At 38.4% G+C, this 20,761-nt stretch overlaps 1 protein-coding gene across 9 annotated transcripts in view; it reads right to left on the minus strand.

The window, feature by feature from the left end:
- Window positions 1-20,761, minus strand: part of AGFG1 (ArfGAP with FG repeats 1) — a 94,547-nt gene that overhangs the window by 46,345 nt on the left and 27,441 nt on the right. For all 9 annotated transcript variants that reach the window (XR_010322218.1, XR_010322217.1, XM_064286614.1 and 6 more), the window contains exon 2: window positions 17,746-17,839. Coding sequence is in view for 7 of the 9 variants with exons in the window: in XM_064286614.1 (XP_064142684.1) it covers window positions 17,746-17,839 (94 nt within the window). In the remaining 2 variants the exon portion in view is untranslated. The remainder of the gene's footprint in view (window positions 1-17,745; window positions 17,840-20,761) is intronic.

Below are 20,761 nucleotides of genomic sequence, written 5' to 3' on the forward strand. Positions count from 1 at the left end.
ACCTGGAATATGCAGATGACACAATCTTCCTTGCTGAAAGTGAAGAGGACTTGAAGCACTTGCTAATGAAGATCAAAGACCACAGCCTTCAGTATGGACTGCACCTCAACATAAAGAAAACAAAAATCCTCACATCTGGACCAATGAGCAACATCATGATAAATGGAGAAAAGACTGAAGTTGTCAAGGATTTCATTTTACTTGGATCCACAATCAACAGCCATGGAAGCAGCAGTCGAGAAATCAAAAGACGCATTTCACTGGGCAAATCTGCTGCAAAGGACCTCTTCAAAGCGTTGAAGAGCAAAGATGTCACCCTGAAGACTAAGGTGCGCCTGACCCAAGTCATGGTATTTTCAATCACATCATATGCATGTGAAAGCTGGACAATGAATAAGGAAGACCAAAGAAGAGTTGACGCTTTTGAATTGTGGTGTTGGCGAAGAATATTGAATATACCATGGACTGCCAAAAGAACGAACAAATCTGTCTTGGAAGAAGTGCAACCAGAATGCTCCTTAGAGGCAAGGATGGCGAGACTGCATCTTACATACTTTGGACGTGTCGTCAGGAGGGATCAGTCCCTGGAGAAGACATCATGCTTGGCAGAGTACAGGGTCAGCAGAAAAGAGGAAGACCCTCAACAAGGTGGACTGACACAGTGGCTGCAACAATGAGCTCAAGCATAACAATGATTGTAAGGATGGCGCAGGACCAAGCAGTGTTTCGTTCTGTTGTGCATAGGGTCACTATGAGTCGGAACTGACTCAATGGCACCTAACAACATATCAAAATAAAAAAACAAGAAAAACATAAAGACTAAGCAAACACAAAATCAGCAACAATGAAAAAGGTGAAAAGAGAGAACAAAGAAAAATGACTCAGCACAGAAAATCAAGCGGGACAAAGAAACTGTCAAAAACATACTCAAAAAATTATATCAAAATGAGAGCACTAAACTCATATCTATCGATAATTACACTGAGTGTCAAGGGACTAAATGCACCAACAGAGAAAAAGTAGCAGAATGGATTAAAAAACACAATTCATCTCTATGCTGCCTATAAGAGACATACCTGAGACTTAAAGACATAAACAAACTAAAACTCAAAGGATGGAAATATATCAAGCAAACAACAATCAAAAAAGAGCATGAGTGGCAATATTAATCTCTGACAAAATAGACTTTAAGGTAAAATTTACCACACAGGATAAGGAAGGACACTATGTAATGGTTAAAGGGTCAATACACCAGGACATAACCATAATAATTATTTACACACTTAACAACAGGGATCCAAAATATGTAAGAAACTCTAATAGCAATGAAAAGAGATAAACAGCTCCACAATAACAGGAGACTTCAACACACTACTTTTGGTGAAGGACAGAACACCCAGAAAGTTCAATAAAGACAGAGAAGATCTAAATGCCATAATCAACTAACTTGATCTCAAAGACATACAAAGAATGCTCCACCCAAAAGCAGCCAAGTATGCTTTCTTTTCTAATGTATATGGAACATCTCCCAGAATAGACCACATATTAGGCCACAAAGCAAGCCTCAACAGAGTCCAAAGCACTGAAATATTACAAAGCATCTTTTCTGATCATAAAAATAGAAATCAGTAATAGAAAAAGGGAAAAAAATCAAACACATGGAAACTGAACAACACCTTGCTCAAAAACTACTGGGTTATAGAAGGAATTAAGGACAGAATAAAGAAATTCACAGAATCAAATGAGAATGAAAAACACATCCTACCACAACCTCTGGGACAAGCAAAAACAGTGCTCAGAGGTCAATTTACAGCAATAAATGCACACATCCAAAAAGCAGGGCCATGTCTGGGGTCTTAAACACTAGCAAGTGGCCATCTAAGATGCACCGATTGATCTCAATCCACCTGGAGCAAAGGAGAATGAAGAATACCAAAGAAACAAGGTAATTATGAGCCCAAGAGACAGAAAGGTCCATGTAAATCAGAGACTACATCAGCCTCAGACCAGAAGAACTAGGTGGTGCCTGACTACAACCGATGACTGCTATGAGAGGAGACATGACAGAGTATCCCTGATGCAGCACGGCAGGGCAGTGGCATGCAGACCTCAAATTCTGGTAAAAACACCAGACTTAATGATCTGACTGAGACTAGAAGGACCCCGGAGGTCATGGTCCCCAGACCTTCAGTGAGTCCAAGATAGGAACCATTCCCAAACCCAACTCTTCAGAAGGGGATTAGACTGGACTATAAGACAGAAAATGACACTTGTGAGAAGTGAGCTCCGTGGCTCAAGTAGACACATAAGGCTATGTGGGCAGCTCCTGTCTGGAGGGGAGATGAGAAGGCTGAGGGGGACAGAAGCTGGCTGAATGGACACAGAAATACAGGCAGATAGGAGTCGTCTGCTATCTCATTAGGGGGAGGGCAACTAGGAGTACACAGCAAGGTGTATATAAAGTTTTGTATGAGGGACTGACTTGATTTGTAAAGTTTCACTTAAAGCACAATTGGGAAAAAAAAAAAAAAAGAAGGGCCAAAATCAAAACAGTAACCCTACAACTCGAACAAATAGAAAGAGAGCAGCAAAAGAGGCCCTCAGGCACCAGATGAAAGCAAATAATAAAAATTAGAGCAGAATTAAATGAAATAGAAAAACAATTTAAAGAATTAACAAGACCAAAAGCTGCTTCTTTGAAAAGATCAACAGTATTGATAAACCACTGGCCAAATGGACAAAAGAAAAACAGGAGAGGAAGCAAGTAACCTGAACAAGAAATAAGATGGGTGATATCACGACAGAACCAACTGAAATTAAAAGAATCATAACAGAATACTATGAAAACTGTACTCTATCAAATCCGAACGCCTAGAAATAAACAAATTTCTAGAAACACACTACCTACCTAAGCTAACACAAACAGAGGTAGAACAGGTACGGGGGTGGGGTTGAAGAGAAGGGGATATTCACTAACTAGACGGTAGAAAAGAATTATCTTTTAGGTGAAGGGAAGGACAACACACAATACAGGAGAAGTCAGCATAACTGGACTAAACCAAAAGCTAAGAAATTTCCTGAATACAATCAAACACTTCGAGGGACAGAGTAGCAGGAGCAGGCGTCTGGGGACCATGATTTCAGGGGACATCTAGGTCAACTGGCATAACAAAGTTTATTAAGAAAATATTCTGCACCCTGCTTTGGTGAGTGGCATCTGCGGTCTTAGAGGCTAACAAGTGGCCGTCTAAGATGCATCAATTGGTCCCCACCCACTTGGAGCAAAGGAGAATGAAGAACACCAAAGACACAAGGAAAATATGAGCCCAAGAGACAGAAAGGACCACATGAACCAAAAACTACATCAGCCTGAGACCAGAAGAACTAGATGGTGCCCGGCTACAATTGATAACTGCCCTGACAAGGAACACAACAGAGAATCTGCGGGAGCAGGAGAACTGTGGGATGCAGGCCTCAAATTCTGGTAAAAAGACCAGACTTAATGGTCTGGCTGAGACTAGAAGGATTCAAAAGGTCATGGTCCCCAGACTTTCTGTTAGCCCAAGACAGGAACCATTCCCAAAGCCAACTCTTCAGACAGGGATTGGACCGGACTATGGCATAGTAAATGATACTGGTGAAGAGTGAGCTTCTTGGATCAAGTAGACAGATGAGACTACATGGGCAGCTCCTGTCTGCAGAAGAGATGAAAGGGCAGAGAGGGTCGGAAGCTGGCTGAATGGACAGGAAAGCAGAGTGGAGAGAAGGAGTGTGCTGTCTCATTAGCGGGAGAGCAACTAGGAGTACACAGCAAGGCGTATGCAAGTTTTTGAATGAGAGACTAACCTAGTTTCTAAACTTTCACTTAAAGCACAATAAAAAGTTGAAAAAAAAAAAAAAAAGAAAGAGAGAGACAGAGACAGACAGAAAGGGCTACATAAACCAGAGACTCCATCAGCCTGAGACCTGAGCTAGATGGTACCCAGCTACCACCAATGGCCACCCTCACAGGGAACACAATAGAGAGTCGCTGAAAGAACAGGAGAAAAGTGGGATGCAGAACTCCAATTCTAGCAAAAAGCCCACACTTAAGAATGGAGGGACCCTAGAAGACATGGCCCCCATTCTGGAAGCTAACTCTTACAGATTAAACTGGACTGTAAGACATAAAATGATACTGGTGAGGAGTGTGCTTCTTAGCTCAAGTAGATACATAAGACTAAACGAGCAGCTCCTGCCCAGAGGAGAAATGAGAAAGCACAAAGGGACAGGAGCTGGTTGAAAGCACGCAGGAAATCCCGGGTGGAAAGGAGGAGTGTGATGTCACACTGTAGGGAAATCAACTAGGGTCACTTAACAATGTGTGTATAAATTTTTGCATGAGAAACTAACTTGAACTGTGAACTTTCATTTAAAGCACAATTAAAAAAAAAAGGAAATCCTTAAAAAAGGATTTCCTTTTTTTTTTTAAGGATTATTTTTTAAGGATTATTAAAAAAATAACCACATCTGATTCAAACACATCAAGTACATCAAATATATACGTGATATTAAAAACAAACAATAGCAACCTAATCGGTCGTTATGGGAGGATGCTATGGATCTAACTCATTATTTTGAAAACTGTCAAGTAGTTTTTGTTTATGTGTACTATATCTACTGATACCATAATAAAAGATGTTAATACATTAAAAAATAATAAACCCACTGCATGGTAATGTAGTAACTTTTATTTGTAAAAAATAAGCTGTATTTTCTTTAAAAAAGAAATAGGAGAAGGACACTATTTTACATTTTTGCTAATTTCATTAATGCCTTGGCTAAACAGAACACAGTGGCTATCTCCTACCTGCCTCTCTGTTATTACATGTTATATAGCTTCTGGAAAGCTCCACCGTATACTCACAAGAGAAGGGGAGTAAAAACAGCAAATAAAGTTTTGGTATTTTCATAATAATATGAGCCCTGGTAGTGTAGCAGTTAAAGCAATCGAATGCTAATTGAAAGGTCAGTGGTTTGAAACTACCAGTGGCTCACAGGAGAATGATGTTGCAGTCTGCTTCCATAGAGATTTACAGCCTTCAAAACCCTGCGGGGTCACTATGAGTCAGAATCAACTCGATGGCAGTGGGTTTGGTTTTGATTTGGTTGGAAAAACAAACAGGAAAGTATGATCCATAATCAAAAGACACAATCAACAGAGACTGATGATAAAGATTCTGGAATTAGCAGACAAGGAATTTAAAGCAGCTAGTACACTGTTGTTTTGTTTTGTTTTTTAGTACATCTATCGATTCAATGGCAGTGGGTAAGTACATCTATGGAAACCCTGGTGGTGTCGTCATTAAGCACTACAGTGGCTAGCCAAAAGGTCAGCAGTTCGAATCCACCATGTGTTCCATGGAAACTCTATGAGGCAGTTCTACTCTGTCCTATAGGGTTGCTATGAGTATGCTGCATCTATATTCAACAACATAAAACATGCTTCCAATGAATAAAACTGAAATCTCAAATAGAAACTACAGAAAAAAACAAAACAAAACAAATGGAAATTCTAGAACCTTAAGAGAAAATATCTGAAATAAAAAATTGGAGTTTGGAGATGACAGAAGAGTCAGTCAGTGTGGACACAGATAAAGAGAAGTTATTCAGTCTGGTAACTGGAAACTGGAAATGGCAAGAACAGTTGGTGAACCCGAACATAAATTAATATAAATTATCCAATCTGAAAACTATGAAGATGATTGCGAGAAAAAAAAAATATATATTGACCGGAGTCTCAGAGATCTGTAGGACAATATTATGTCTAAAGTACGTGTCATTGGAGTCCTAGAAAGAGATATGAGAGTGAATAAGGCAGAAAAAGATATTTTAAGAAAAAATGTCAAAATTTTGCCAACTTGGCAAAAGGCAAATTTATATATTCAAGAAGCTCAGCAAATGGCCAAGGCCAAAAAAAAAAAAAAAAAAGCACACCACGTTACAAAATAATCAAACTCAAAAACAAAGATAAAGGGCTTGAAAACAACATATCACAACAGAAGAACAATATAAATATCAGGTGAAGTAAATTTCAAGAAAGAAAATATTACCAAAGATAAAGATAGACACTGCATAATGACAGAATGACGTATCTTTTTCAATAAGACATAACAATCATAAATATGTTAGCACCTAATAATAGTTTTCAAAATGCATGAAGCAAAAACTGGCATATTTATCAACGACTGACTAACTAGACAAAATCAATAAATCAGAAGATACGAAAAACCCTATCAATCACAGACCTTTAACTCACATTTACAGAACACTATATCTAACTTCGGAAACCCTGGTAGCACAGTGGTTAAAAGCTCTGGCTGCTAACCAAAAGGTCACCAGTTCAAATCCACCAGGCACTCCTTGGGAATTCTATGCGGCAGTTGTACTCTTCCTATAGGGTCGCTATGAGTCGGCATCAACTCGACGGCAACAGGTTATGCCCAACTTCAGAAACACATCTTTTTCAAGTGTACACAGTATGTTCACCACGATAAACCATGTGCTGGATCATATAACAGGTCTCAATAAACTTAAATGGGGGGGGGACTTTAAATTATACAGAAAATATTCACTGACAATAGCAAAATTAAATTAAAAATCAAGTCTAGAAAGGAGACCTAGAAAAAGCCCAAATATGTGGAAATTAAACAACTACTTCTATATGATCCATGGGTCAAAGAAGAAATCACAAGGGAAATTAGAAAACATTTTGAACTGAACGATAATGAAAATACAACATATCAAAATTTGTGCAATGCAGTGAAAGCAGAGCTTAGAGGAAATTTATTACTTTAAAACGCTAAAACTAGAAAAGAAAGTTCTCAAATCAATGATCTTAGGTTCCACACCCTAACAAGATAAAAAAGAACAAATAACCCAAAGTAAATAGAAGGAAGGAAATAATAAAGAGCAAAATTACTACAGAGCCTATACGCATTAAAAGATAAAGGACTACCATGAATAAACTCTGGTCAATAAACATGATGACTTAGGTGAAATGAACAAATTCCCTGAAAAACATAATTCACCAGAAACGGTTATGAGAAACAAATTCTGAGGAGCTGTGTAGCTTCCCCAACAACACCCAGATCCCACTGCACCATTCTCTCCTCCCAGGGAGCTCTGCCATCTCACTTTGGGCAGAGGGCCAAAGGTGAGTGAGTCACCAACTCCAGGCAGATTCCACCACCTAGTGCCCTGGCAGCTGCCAAGAGGGGAATGTGGTGAACAGGGACAGAGAATGACAACCCAGAATGGCCTCTGTGTCGCACAATGATAGCTTGCCCAAGCACACCCTACAAAAGTAGGCAATGGGTCTGATTTGGCCTGGGAGCTATAGTGTGCAACCCCTGACCTAGAGTATCTAAAGCAATCTTTAAAAGATGAGAGGACTTGCACTACCCGACTTCAAGACTTAATATAAAATCAGAGTAATCAAGACAGTGTGGTATTGGCATAAGGACTGACAATTAAAATGGAACTGGGTAAAGACCCAAGAAACAGACCCATACTTATACCCATTGAGAAAAAGAAGGTGTTTTCAACAAATGGAGATGGAACAGCTGTTTATACACACGGAAAAACATGAACCTCAATCCCTATTACATCATACACTAAAATTACCATAGATGTAAACATAAAAGCTAGTATTGTAAAGTTCCTAAGATAAAATAAAGAATCACCTTCATGATTTGGGAATAGGCAGAGATTTCTTAAGGAAGAACAGAAAAAGCAATAATCATAAAATTAAAAACTGATAAATCAGACCTCATCGAAACTAACAACTTCTGCTTGCAAAAGGACACCAATAAGAAAGTGAATGGAAAACCCACAGAGCAGGAAAAAGTATTCATTAAACATGTATATGACAATGGAGAATGGACAATTTCTGATGTAATCAGATAATACAGTAGGTACTCAGTAATAAGAAGGAACAAGCTACATTCATCCATATGTACAAATCGCAAAAAGAAACTTTACACAAAAGAGCATATTCTTTACTATCTAATTTATATGAACGATAAAAGAAGTAACGGTGGTTTCCTCTGGGACCAGGGACTGACTAGAAATGGGTGTCAAGGAACTTTCTGAGGTGACAGTCATGTTCTGTATCTGAAGAGGGCTTTGGGTTACGGATGTGGTGCATTTGTCAAACTAACCCAATGTTAACATTTAAGATTTATGCATTTAACTGTATATAAATTATACCTAAAAAAACTGAATATTGAACTCTCGTTAATGACAGATACACTAAAGTATTTAGGGGTGAAGTGAACTAACATTTGCAACTTACTCTGAAATGAAAGAAATATAAGGATTGATGAATGGATAGATATTGCTAAAGCAAATGTAGCAAAAAGCTTATTGCACCTGCAAAATTTTTCAACTTTTACATATATTTGAATTTTTCATAATACAGCCTTAGGGGAGGAAGGAGAAGACAGAAAGATCTGGTCACTGTGCTGTGGTGCTGAGCAGCCCCTACCTGGGACCAAAGTATTGCTGCGGCCATCTGTGAGGGCAGGTCTTGAGAGACAATGTAGTGCGTGGCCCAACCAGGCCACCTGGAGAAGAGCAGCTGCTGTACTACCACTCCCACAGTACAGGAGATCCTGCTCACCTGAAGGAAGACCTACAGCAACATGCTGGTCTCAGGTGACATCATCGAGTGCACGAAGCAGGACAAGTTCTCCTACCAGGTGACTGCTCGCAGCCACCCCATCCTCAGAAAGACCCTAGCATCACAGGCCACTACAGGATCATTGTGGAGAAGTGGCAGACTCTATGATCTATGAGACTGACAAAGGATATCACCCAGATCTCCAAGAAGGTCCTGCTGGCCCTGACCATTGACTATTCCTACCCAAAGCTGACCCTGCTGGTGCAACTAGCTTCAATTCATGCAACAGAACCAAGAAACCCTCAATGTCATCACCGATTCCTCAGAAACCTGAAGTCCAGAGCTTGTTTAGAAGTCTCTTCTCACCAGCTACGTGGAGAGATTCAGATATGATCAAGTATTAAATGCACTTTTTCCTTACCCCCACTGTGAGGACAATAATCAACGGAAATCAAAACCTCTACTTTTGACTTCTGTTCAGTTCTGACACCATCAAAGATTGAGCTTAACACACCAAATAAAATGACAGCCAGCGTATTTCAGCACAACTGGAACATGTGAATTTGGCATTTTTTAAAAAAATTAGAAACAAAAGGGTTTTTATTCATGGCTGTGCTTTTTTTTTTCTGGTTATAAAAATAGCTCCAATCTTTCCCAAAGGTGCAACGTAACTGCCCCAAAAGCCTGAATAGCTGTCTCATAAAGTAAGGCCTATTTAAAACATAGTCATAAGTGTAGGAACAATCACTGCGTATTCACACTCCTAAATATTTGCAACTCCAAAAGCTTATACCAAAGTAGAACTGAAAAAAAAAATACTGATAATTTTTATTATGGCTCTCTCTCCCCCACTGGACTGTAAGTTTTACATAAGGGTAGAAGTTATGTCTGTTTTTGCATATCTTCCTATCACTAGCACTTAAAGACAGTTCTGGTAGACAGAAAGAGATTAGTAAATATCTACTTCAAGAATGAAGAATGACTCAACCATGAATGTTAACAGAAGTACCTAATGGGCCTATTTAAAAAGAATTTTAAAAAGAAACATACATATATATTTTAATAGTCTAGCATGTTGTTTGTTACCATCGAGTCAATTCCAACTTGTGGCCACCGCATGTGTGCAGAGTAGACTGCTCCAAAGGGTTTTCAGACTGTGACCTTCTGGAAGCACATCAACAGGCTTGTCTTCCAAGGCACCTTTGGGTGGGTTCACACCGTCAACCTTCCGGCTAATAGTCGAGTGCTTAACCATATGTGCACCCAGGGACACCAATAACCAAGCATACAAATAATCAGATACTGTCAATCAATGGATGACTTTACTTCGTACACGCAGACTGTATGCCTGTCAAGTATCAGAAGTAACTTTTTATTCTCAGTTCTAAAACATAATAAGCGAGGTTAATCTGTTACTAGAAAAGAAAAACTAACAATTCAAAACAAAATTATTTCTACATTTTCTTTTCTAATGAATTATCTACAGAACTGTTCACCAGCACTCTTTCCCTTAGCCTTTGTAATTAAGTTAACTCAATAGTGAAATTCCTTTAATGAGAGAAACCATGACATCACAACATTATGAAAGAAGACGTATACGGAAAGCCCTTTGACGTTTTTATGTAACTTTTTGGTACAAAAGAAAGCATTACAGGAAACTTCTGGAGATATATATGTCAAAAACCATTTCAGCAAAAAATAAATACAAAGTGCTTCGCTGTACAATATTTTACTAATATTAGGTATACTATGTTTGGGTCTGGGATGTTCTATAACCTAACAAACACATATCTGCTCCACCAAACATACTGCAGGAGTCTGTGAATACCAAGGTAATATTTATGTTATTTGTAAACAATTTCTATAGAAACAAATGACATACTCTGCAATAAATATTAACTATGTCCTTGATGGAAACCCTGGTGGCATAGTGGTTAAGAGCTACAGCTGCTAACCAAAAGGTCAGCAGTGTGAATCCACCAGGCACGCCTTGGAAACTCCATGAGGCAGTCCTACTCTGCCCTATACTGTCACCGTGAGTCGAAACCAACTCAAAGCCAACGGGTTTTTTGGACGTCCTTGATACATATTTATTTATAGTAATATCAACATATGCTTACCACATCAATATATTTTATTGATAACTAAAATGCCATGGGTAATGTTGTGATTTTCTAAAACAATGAACAATTCTTGATAAAGTTCTAAACAAAGTGAAATCTTCCCTAGATATATGCATGTGGTAAAAGCTGATTGCACTGATAAATCTGAATTACTGGGCTTCCCTGTACCCATGCCCTTTGTCCTGTAACTTGCCAGTCCCCTCCCAGTCTAACTTTGGACTTGGCAGCATGACTTGCTTTGGCAATAGGATATTCACAACTGTTTAAGGCAGGTATGTAAAAAAGAATTAAGTTATACACACAAATGACTGTAAAAAATGTTTTTCCCACATATAAATGTTTGGAGAAACATTCAAAGCATGCAGCATGAAAATTAATTCTTCTTAAGGGAAGAGTTCAACACACTGCAGGCCACTCAACATCCCCGGCACTTGTCTGCTTAAGCCAGCAACACCCTCCAATTGTGACAACCAAACATGCCCCTGGAACATCAAAACTCAACCCTGAGGGTAGATGATCCCAGACTACTGCTAAAAAGCGAATATACTTTCTGAACTTCAATCTCTAAAATATTCACCTTCAGGTATGAAACCATTTATTCACAAGATGTATGACAGCGCCTTTTTTATCCGAAATTTATGTGACTGAATGTGCTCCTTTCTAAACCACTGTTTTTGAAAGATGACAGTCAAGATACGGCAACATATTTTGAAACGGAAATTTAAGACCTGTGTGCTTTTCTCTATGTATGCTACACTTAAAATTTAAATGCTTAAAAAGATAATACTTGTTGTACTGGAAGAACATAAAGGTTTTGTAACAAATGAAGTTATACCAACCCTTCTGTACTTTCTAATATCAATCGTCACCCTCTCACATTTCTTAAGTCTTTAGGAACGTAGCCATTGCTAATACTTTAAAGAACCAAAGCATATCTAGTCCAATATTTTGGTTCTAAGGTGCCCCTAGAACACTAAAGATGGTGTATTTGTCTTCCTTAACAGTCACTTAAACTTTCAAGTGAAGAGAAAGACAACACACAGTACAGGAGAGGTCAGCACAACTGGACTAAACCAAAGAAGTTACCTAAATACAACCAAACACTTCAAAGGCCAGAGTAGTAGAGGTGGAGGTTTGGGGACCATGGTTTCAAGGGACATCTAAGTCAACTGGCATAATAAAATCTATTAAGAAAACATTCTTTACCCCACTCTGGTGAGTGGCATCTGGGGTCTTAAACGCCAGCATGCGGCCATCTAAGACGCATCAACTGGTCTCAATCCACCTGGAGCAAAGGAGAATGAAAAACACCAAAGACACAAGGTAATTATGAGCCCAAGAGACAGAAAGGGCCACGTAAGTCAGAGACTACATTGGCCTGAGACCAGAGGAACTAGATGGTGCCCAGCTTCAACCAATGACTGCCATGACAAGGAACACAACAGAGAATCCTTGATGGAGCAGGAGAGCAGTGGAATGCAGACCTCAAATTCTCATAAAAAGACCAGACTTAATGGTCTGACTGAGACTAGAAGGACCCCAGAGGTCATGGTCCCCAGACCTTCTATTAGTCCAAGACCAGAACCACTCCCAAAGCCAACTCTTCAGACTGGGATTGGGCTGGACTTGGCTGAAGCAGACACATGAGACTATGTGGGCAGCTCCTGTCTGGAGGGGAGATGAGAAAGTACAGGGGCACAGAAGCTGGCTGAATGGACACGGGAATACAAGGTGAAGCAAGAGAGTGTGTCATCTCATTAGAGAGAGAGCAACTAGGAGTATATAGCAAGTTGTACATAAATTTTTGTGTGATTTCACTTAAAGCACAATAAAATTTTTTTAAAAATCCACAAGAAAAAAAATTAATTTTGTGTGAGAGACTGACTTGATTTCTAAACTTTCACTTAAAGCACAATAAAAAATTTTTTTTAAAAAAGTCATTGAAAAGATTGCTATATATTTTCTAGCATAACTGTACTTTCCCTACCAGGTTAAGTTCTAGTCACCTTCTGAAATCAGCAGCTGTTTCACCTCCTTCTGCGAGGCTGCTCGATTCTTTCCTATCCACCAAAATATTGAGTTTCTCTTCCGTATTACTTCTGAAACTTATTATTATTTTTCGAACACCCTGTTATAATTATTTGTTACCTATCTGTCTGGCCTACTGGACTTGAGCTCTTTGCGGGCTAAGCCTGTGTGGCACTTCTGTAACCGCACCCACAGCATCTAGCACAGTGACGTTGATGGTGAGTGCTCAGTAAATGTCCATCATATTGCATGTCTCATTGTAGGATTTAAGAAAATTCATGAAATCTGTTCTAGTCATTTCTAATGTTATATTTTCTTTCTACTTATTGATACAATGAGTTCTCTAAAATCAAGAATTTCCTTTTATATAGTCTAAATTTACTTTGATGTTAGTCTTTAAAAACGTGCCTTCGGTATTAGTATTTTTGGACCAATCTCTACCTAGCCTCATCCACTAACTCGTTTATGTTTTTCATACCCCCTAGTCACTTATCAACATGGTTAGGTCCCAAAGACCAGGTCATTACGTAGAAATTGGCATTATGCGAAAAGGGAGGATTACTACATCATTACACAATGGACAAATTACATCATGATGTAACCTCCAAATTACATTATTACATAATTGCTAAATAACAGAATCGCAGCCCAGCCAAGGTGACACAAAACTTTAACCATCATAGCCAGCATTACTCTAGCCTTGCATCTCAGCATTAACTACTGACAGACATACATCATTAATGTACAAAATAGTTGGATAGCAGGTTTTTTTCATAAATGCAAAGTATCGGATAATGAGAGTATCAATAAGTGAGGAGTAGGTGTACTTACTTCTCCAGTGGACTGTCACCTTACCAGATCTGCTACTCTGGCGTTACCTACTGTCATTACATTTCAAATCTAAGAACAGGATAATATTCCTTACTTTATTTCTGACTCCACACTGATTTCCAAAATTTTGCATACTCAACCAACATTCTAAGAAAATACTTTCAGTTTGTACTGCTAGCCTAATCCTAAATTTTATACAAATAATTTAAACAGATTAATCTCAGATTTTATTAAAAAAAGGTCAAATTGTGTTTAATCAGTAAACATCATATTACTCTATACTTACTGTCACTAAAAACCTTCTGCCAGATTTTACCCTTTCAACTACCTTGAGATTTTCCTGCATTTGTACCTACATCAGTTTGGATTCTGACTATTCAGAATAAAAAAAAAAAAAAAACATTGCCATCGAGTCATTTCAGAATTGTCACTGGCAAAATCTGGAGACCCTGAAGTGTGCTCACTCCTCTAAATCATTTATTAAAAAAAATGTCATAGCCTTGAATTTACACTTTAGAACCAAAAGCACACAGGCATCACAAGTAGGCAAGTAAGTTGAAGATACTACTATCAAACTGCTAGAAAGAGAGGCAGGCTGCAAAATGCTTGCATGTATCTTCTGTGGATAAAAGAGAGACTGAAACTAATAAAATCTTAACACTTAACTTCTTTTAGGAGCCCTGGTGGTACAGTGGTTAAGAGTTAGGCTGCTAACCAAAAGGTCAGCAGTTTGAATCTACCAGTTGCTCCTTGGACACCCTATGGGACAGCTCTACTCCATTCTATAGGGTCACTATGAGTTGGAACAAACTGAATAGCACTGGCTTTGGTATGGATTTTGGTAACTTATTTTATGTCTATTAAGGATGATATTAAAGATATACAACCAAGATAGTCCAACTGGGGTAGTATTTCCTTTTGAGGAAGTGATAGGACTTTCTTATGAAATGAAAATGGCTATCATTCAAAAAAGGGATCCTGGTGGTGCAGCGGTTAAGCGCTCATCTGCTAACCACAAGGTCAGCGGTTCAAACCCACCAGCTGCTCCACACGAGAAAGACGTGGCAGTCTGCTTCCATAAAGATTACAACCTTGGCTGCAAGAGTGCGGAGGGAGGAAGAGGAGTATTCACTAATTATATAGTACGCAAGAATGATTTTAGGTGAAGGAAAAGACAGCACACAGTACAAGGGAAGTGAGCACCACTGGACTAAACCAAAAGCAAAGAAGTTTCCTGAATACAACTAAACGCTTTGAGGGCCAGAGTAGAAGGGACAGGAGTTTGGGGACCACGGTTTCAGGGAACATCTAGGTCAACTGGCATAGCAAAAACTATTAAAATGTCCTGCATCCCACTTTGGTGAGTGGCATCTGGGGTCTTAAAAGCTAGCAAGTGGCCATCTAAGATACATCGATTGGTCTCAACCCACCTGGAGCAAAGCAGAATGAAGAACACCAAAGACTCAAGGTAAATATGAGCCCAAGAGACAGAAAGGGCAGAAACTCCATCAGACTGAGACCAAAAGAACTAGATGGTGCCTGGCTATCACTGATGACTGCCCTGACAGGGAACACCACAGAAAATCCCTGATGGAGCAGGAGAACAGTAGAATGCAGACCTCAAATTACTGTAAAAAGACCGGACTTAATGGTCTGACACAGACTAAAAGGACCCCAGAGGTCATGGTCACGGACCTTCTGTTAGCCCAAGACTGGAACCATTCCCGAAGCCAACTCTCCAGACAGGGGTTGGACTGGACTATAAGATAGAAAATGATACTGGTGAGGAGTGAGCTTCTTGGCTCAAATAGACACATGAGACTATGTGGGCAGCTCTGTCTGGAGGCGAGATGAGAAGGCAGAGGGGGACAGGAGCTAGTTGAATGGCCACGGGGAATACAGGGTAGACAGGAGGTGCGTGCTGTCTCATTAGGGAGAGAGCAGATAGAAGTACATACCAAGGTGTGTATGAGTTTTTGAATGAGAGACTGACTTGATTTCTAAACTTTCACTTAAAGCACAATAAAAAAAAAAAAAGATTAAACCTTGGAAACCCTATGGGGCAGTTTTACTCTATCCTATAGGGTCGCTATGAGTCAGAATTAACTTGATAGCTCAAAAAAACAATTTATTACTTTTCACAGATTATATAACCTCAGAAGTGCCAACCCCAAATGCAGTACACAGACTATCTACATCAAAATCATCTAAGAATGCCTATTAAAAATGCAATTTTGGGTCCTACTACTGACCAACTGAGGAGTAAGAATGAACACTTAAACAAGCACTTCAAGTGACTATCACACACACTTAAACATAAGAACCAGTAATGAAGAACTCTGGTCTCCAAAGTGAGTGTACAAGATGATCCACTGTGTTGCAAAAAGAAAAAACTACAGCTTATTTTTATTTCTTATCCTTTTAAAAGTTCTGTATTTTTTACAATAAACTATACATATATGCTTATATGTAACAGATTTTACATAATGTTATAGTGGCACATGTATTTCATTCCTAATTTTTTTTTTAACTGCTTTGAATTTACTATTTGAAATGTTAGATATTACAAATATCACTGTAGTAACTGATCCAGGCAAGGCTCATTGAAGAATCTCTCACTTTCACTCGGTGAAGGACTATAGAATCAAGGATATTCACATGGTCTAAAAGTATCATTCCCACAGATTATTCATTAATTACAAAGATAACCAAAAAAACCAAAACCAAACTCACTGCTGTCGAGTCGATTCCGACTCATAGCGACCCTACAGGACAGAGTAGAACTGCCCCATAGAGTTTCCAAGGAGGGCCTGGTGGATTCAAACCGCCGACCTTTTAGTTAGCAGCCACAGCTCTTAACCACTACGCCACCAGGGTTTCCAATTACAAGGATAAGACCCGTGTAATCAATCCTTAAAAAAAAAAAAAACTTCTTTAGGAAATCTAAGAGTATTTTATATGTCTCCATTTCTTTACTGCTAAAGGATCCTGACATACTAGTACTTCTGGGATGTACTTCTCCAATGCATGGACGCTAGGATGAGAAGACTAAGGGACAGAATACGGGTGTGTTAAAGAGAGCCAAGTCTTTTTACCTCCATTTATTTAAGCATTCTGAAATACACTGAGTACGATCTTGGCTTTAAAACAAATACAGCAGAAGTTAAGGAAGCAATAACACGCATACACACACCCAGGCAGTGCACACACCTGACAATTCTGCATTGTTAAGAGTTGAAAACAGATCAAAGTGCATTTGGGTGTCTTTTCTTTGCGCCACTAGGAAGCTCCAATGACTGTGCAAACTAATGTGAGCTGCCCTCAGAGATGAGAGGGTATCAGTCGGAGCCAAGGCCTACCTGTGAAGGGTGAGGGAAGCAGCCAGGATTTACTTACGTCCAGAAAAAAATATACCACATTTTAGTTGTTAAAGCACCTCTCACATATACAACTGACAAACACGATGGCAACTAACATGATACCATAAATTTAAACAATAAAATAAATGAAATCACCACTCTTACTCATAGCAAAACGTACGGCTTAAAAAAAAAAAAAAAGGTAACTGAAAGCCCATGAAAGCAGAGTAGAAGGAAAAGGCTCCCCTCCAGATCTTTACTGTTACCTGGTTCTAACTAGCCATCATGCAGAGCCACAGAACTACTAACCCTACCAAGCACCTTCTGTACATTAAGTATCACATATATATCCAAAGTTTAAAATTCAGCATAGAGGAAAGAAGGAGGGACACTCCAGTAAAAGCTGTTCACATTAACAGCTTAAAAGAAGTTTAATACAGTACCATAAAGCTAATGCTCTTCCTTTTTTATTTTTTGGTCTTTTAAAGCACAAGAGTACAGTTACTCCATTACCTAGATGTCCTCCCAAAATGCCTTTTACATTCAACACTGATGAATTTTAAATACACATTTCACCCCACGGTAAGGTAAAGACTATAAAAAAAAAAAAACTACAGTAGATATTAATTCCAGAATATAAAAATAACTTTTTTTACAGTAAAACTCAACATTCTAACTAAACAACTTAAATCTTATTAAAATGACTGCCAGCAAAAAAGTTGAAAATTGTAAAAACACTTACTTCATTTCCATGTTTCTGCAGAAATTCAATTTCCTGTTGTGTGAACGTTGTCATGGAGATGGATTTCACCCTGTGCGGTGGATTTAACCCTCGCCTAAAAGATAAAAAAAAATTTTTTTTAATTTACTATTATATACTGTAAGTTTTAAAATTACACAGCTAATAATTCAAAACATTTTTAATTAGCACATTTAAACCTGGAACAGTGTTTCCATTCCATAGACTAAAAAGTATTTGAAGGTTATTCAAAATATTAATCCCCACAATAGATAAGGTAAGTCTTGGTTAGCAACCAAACTCATACTAAAAAATACATTTGAAAAATAATGAGTAACTACCTAGTTAGAAACCCAGGATATCTGGAAAACTTAAGTTTCCAGGAAATACAAATATTATTTTATGGAGTTTCTGATGGAAGAAGACTACGTATGTGAAAAGCTCTACAGTAAAGAGTTCAAGAAGTAATTGCTTAAAATATTTTCATATTTCCTAAGAGAGAGACAACGATGCGTTAAGTTTGGAGCTACACAAATATTCTTAACAAACAGGTACCACCTTTAAATAAGTTTGAGGCTAATTCAGAAAACTATGAAAATTAACCCAAGGAAATGAAGTAATTTACCAATGAAGTTCCACCTCTCCATTAATTCAAGTAGGGATTTATAATAAACATTTTCAATCACCTCCAGAGGCAATAAGCATTCAAGAAGAAAGTATATAGATATTGAAAAGGGAGTCAAGAAATAGGATACATAATTAACTTTTAAGGTCCCTGACAACCCTGACGTCTTTCTAGTATGGATAGCCTTAAAAGGATCTTAACCTCTAAATTTCTTGATGAAGTTTTATCATGTACATGAAAAGGTGAATAGAAATACGCACAGGGGAAGTAAGAACTACACCCTTTTTGTCCAACTATCACAAAGTGGCCTATTCCATTCACAAGAATGAGATTAAGTACATGAAAAAAAAATTTTTAATGGCAAATGTTTTATTACATAAAAAGAATGAGCTTAAATAATCTGTGCCAAGTAACAAGCAACCAATGCCAAATTCCATAAAATTATTTTGAGGTCATACCCTCTGGTAAAGGTCACATTTGGAATCTAGGTTCTAAGACTGATTAAAAGTATTTTTACAGAATTTCTTATAGTCATCATGCAATCATCCACAGTAATTAAATGAGAGATTTAATATTGATCTAAAATAATAAGTGAACCAACATTTTCTAAAAATATTACTCTGGAAACATTTTTGAATAATTACCTATGGGTACGTAATTATCTAAAAATTCACAAGTTTCCATCAAAACACCAAAACTGAAATTATCAACAGCTCCCCAACTTTCGTACCTTGCTTCTTCCTTTTTTTTTTAACTTGTCAGAGAAGTTAAAAAGAAAGCAATTTTACCCTAGTAAAACTTCTCAAACTTAAAAACTTTAAACTTTCATGAAAAACAACTGTGGTACGAATAACTTTTGCAAATTACCTTTACAATTTGCAATCACAAACTAAGGCTTTAAAGATTACTTATAAAATTCCAAAAGTGAACCCAAATAAAAAATGGGCAAAGGATACAAACAGGCACTTCACCGAAGAAGATATTCAAGAGCAGCTGATACATGAGGAAATGCTCACAATCACTAGCCATTAGAGAAATGCAAATCAAAACTACAATGAGATTCCATCTTACCCCAAAGAGGCTAGCATTAATCCCAAAACACAAAATAAGAAATGTTGGAGAGGTTGTGCAGAAACTGGAACACTTATACACTACTGGTGGGAATGTCAAATGGTACAATCATTTTGGAAATCGATTTGGCGCTTCCTTAAAGAGCTAGAAATAGAACTACCATACGATCCAGATATCCCACTCCTTGGAATATATCCTAGAGAAATAATAGCCCTCACACAAATAGATATATGCACACCCATGTTCACTGCAGCACTGTTTGTAATAGCAAAAAGATGGAAGCAACCAAGGTGCCCATCAACAGATGAATGGAAAAATTATGGTACATTCACACAATGGTTTACTACACAAGAATAAAGAACAATGATGAATCCGTGAAACATAACACGGAGGAATCTGGAAGGCATTATGCTGAATGAAATAAGCCAGTTGTTGCAAAAGGACAAATATTGTATGAGACCACTATTATAAGAACTCCAGAAAATGTTTAAACACTGAAGGAAACATTCTTTGATGGTTACAAGGGTGGAGAGAGAGGGAGAGGGGTATTCACTAACTAGATAGTAGACAAGAATTATCTTAGGTGAAGGGAAAGACAACACACAATACAAGGGAAGTCAGCACACCTGGACTAACATGAAAGCTAAGAAGTTTCCTGAATATAACCAAACACTTTGAGGGACAGAGTAGCAGGAGCAGGAGTCTGGGGACCATGGTCTCAGAGAACATCTAGGTCAAGTGGCATAACAAAATGTATAAAGAAAACATTCTGCATCCCACTTTGGTGAGTAGCGTCTGGGGTCTTAAAAGCTAGCAAGCAGCCATCTAGGATACATCAATTGGTCTCAACCCACCTGGAGCAAAGGAGAATGAAGAACACCAAAGACACAAGGAAAATACAAGCCCAAGAGACAGAAAGAGCCACATAAACCAGAGACTCCATCAGCCTGAGACCAGAAGAACTAGGTGGTGCCCAACTACCACCAATGACCACCCTGACAGGGAACACAACAGAGAATCCCTGATGAAGCAGGGAAGTGGAATGCAGAACTCAAATTCTAGTTAAAAAGATCAGACTTAATGGTCTGAATGAGACTGGAGAGACCCCAGAGGACATGGCCCCTGGACTCTCTGTTAGCCCAAAACTAAAACCGTTCTCAAAGTCAACTCTTCAGACAAAGATTAGACTGGAGTATAAGACATAAAATGATACTGGTGAGAAGTGTGCTTCTTGGCTCAAGTAGACACATGAGACTATGTGGGCAGCTCCTGTCCAGAGGCGAGATGAAAAGGCAAGGGGGGCCAGGAGCTGGCTGAACGGGC

This window comes from Loxodonta africana, chromosome 6, assembly GCF_030014295.1.
Source record: "Loxodonta africana isolate mLoxAfr1 chromosome 6, mLoxAfr1.hap2, whole genome shotgun sequence".
NCBI classification, from domain to species: Eukaryota; Metazoa; Chordata; class Mammalia; order Proboscidea; family Elephantidae; genus Loxodonta; species Loxodonta africana.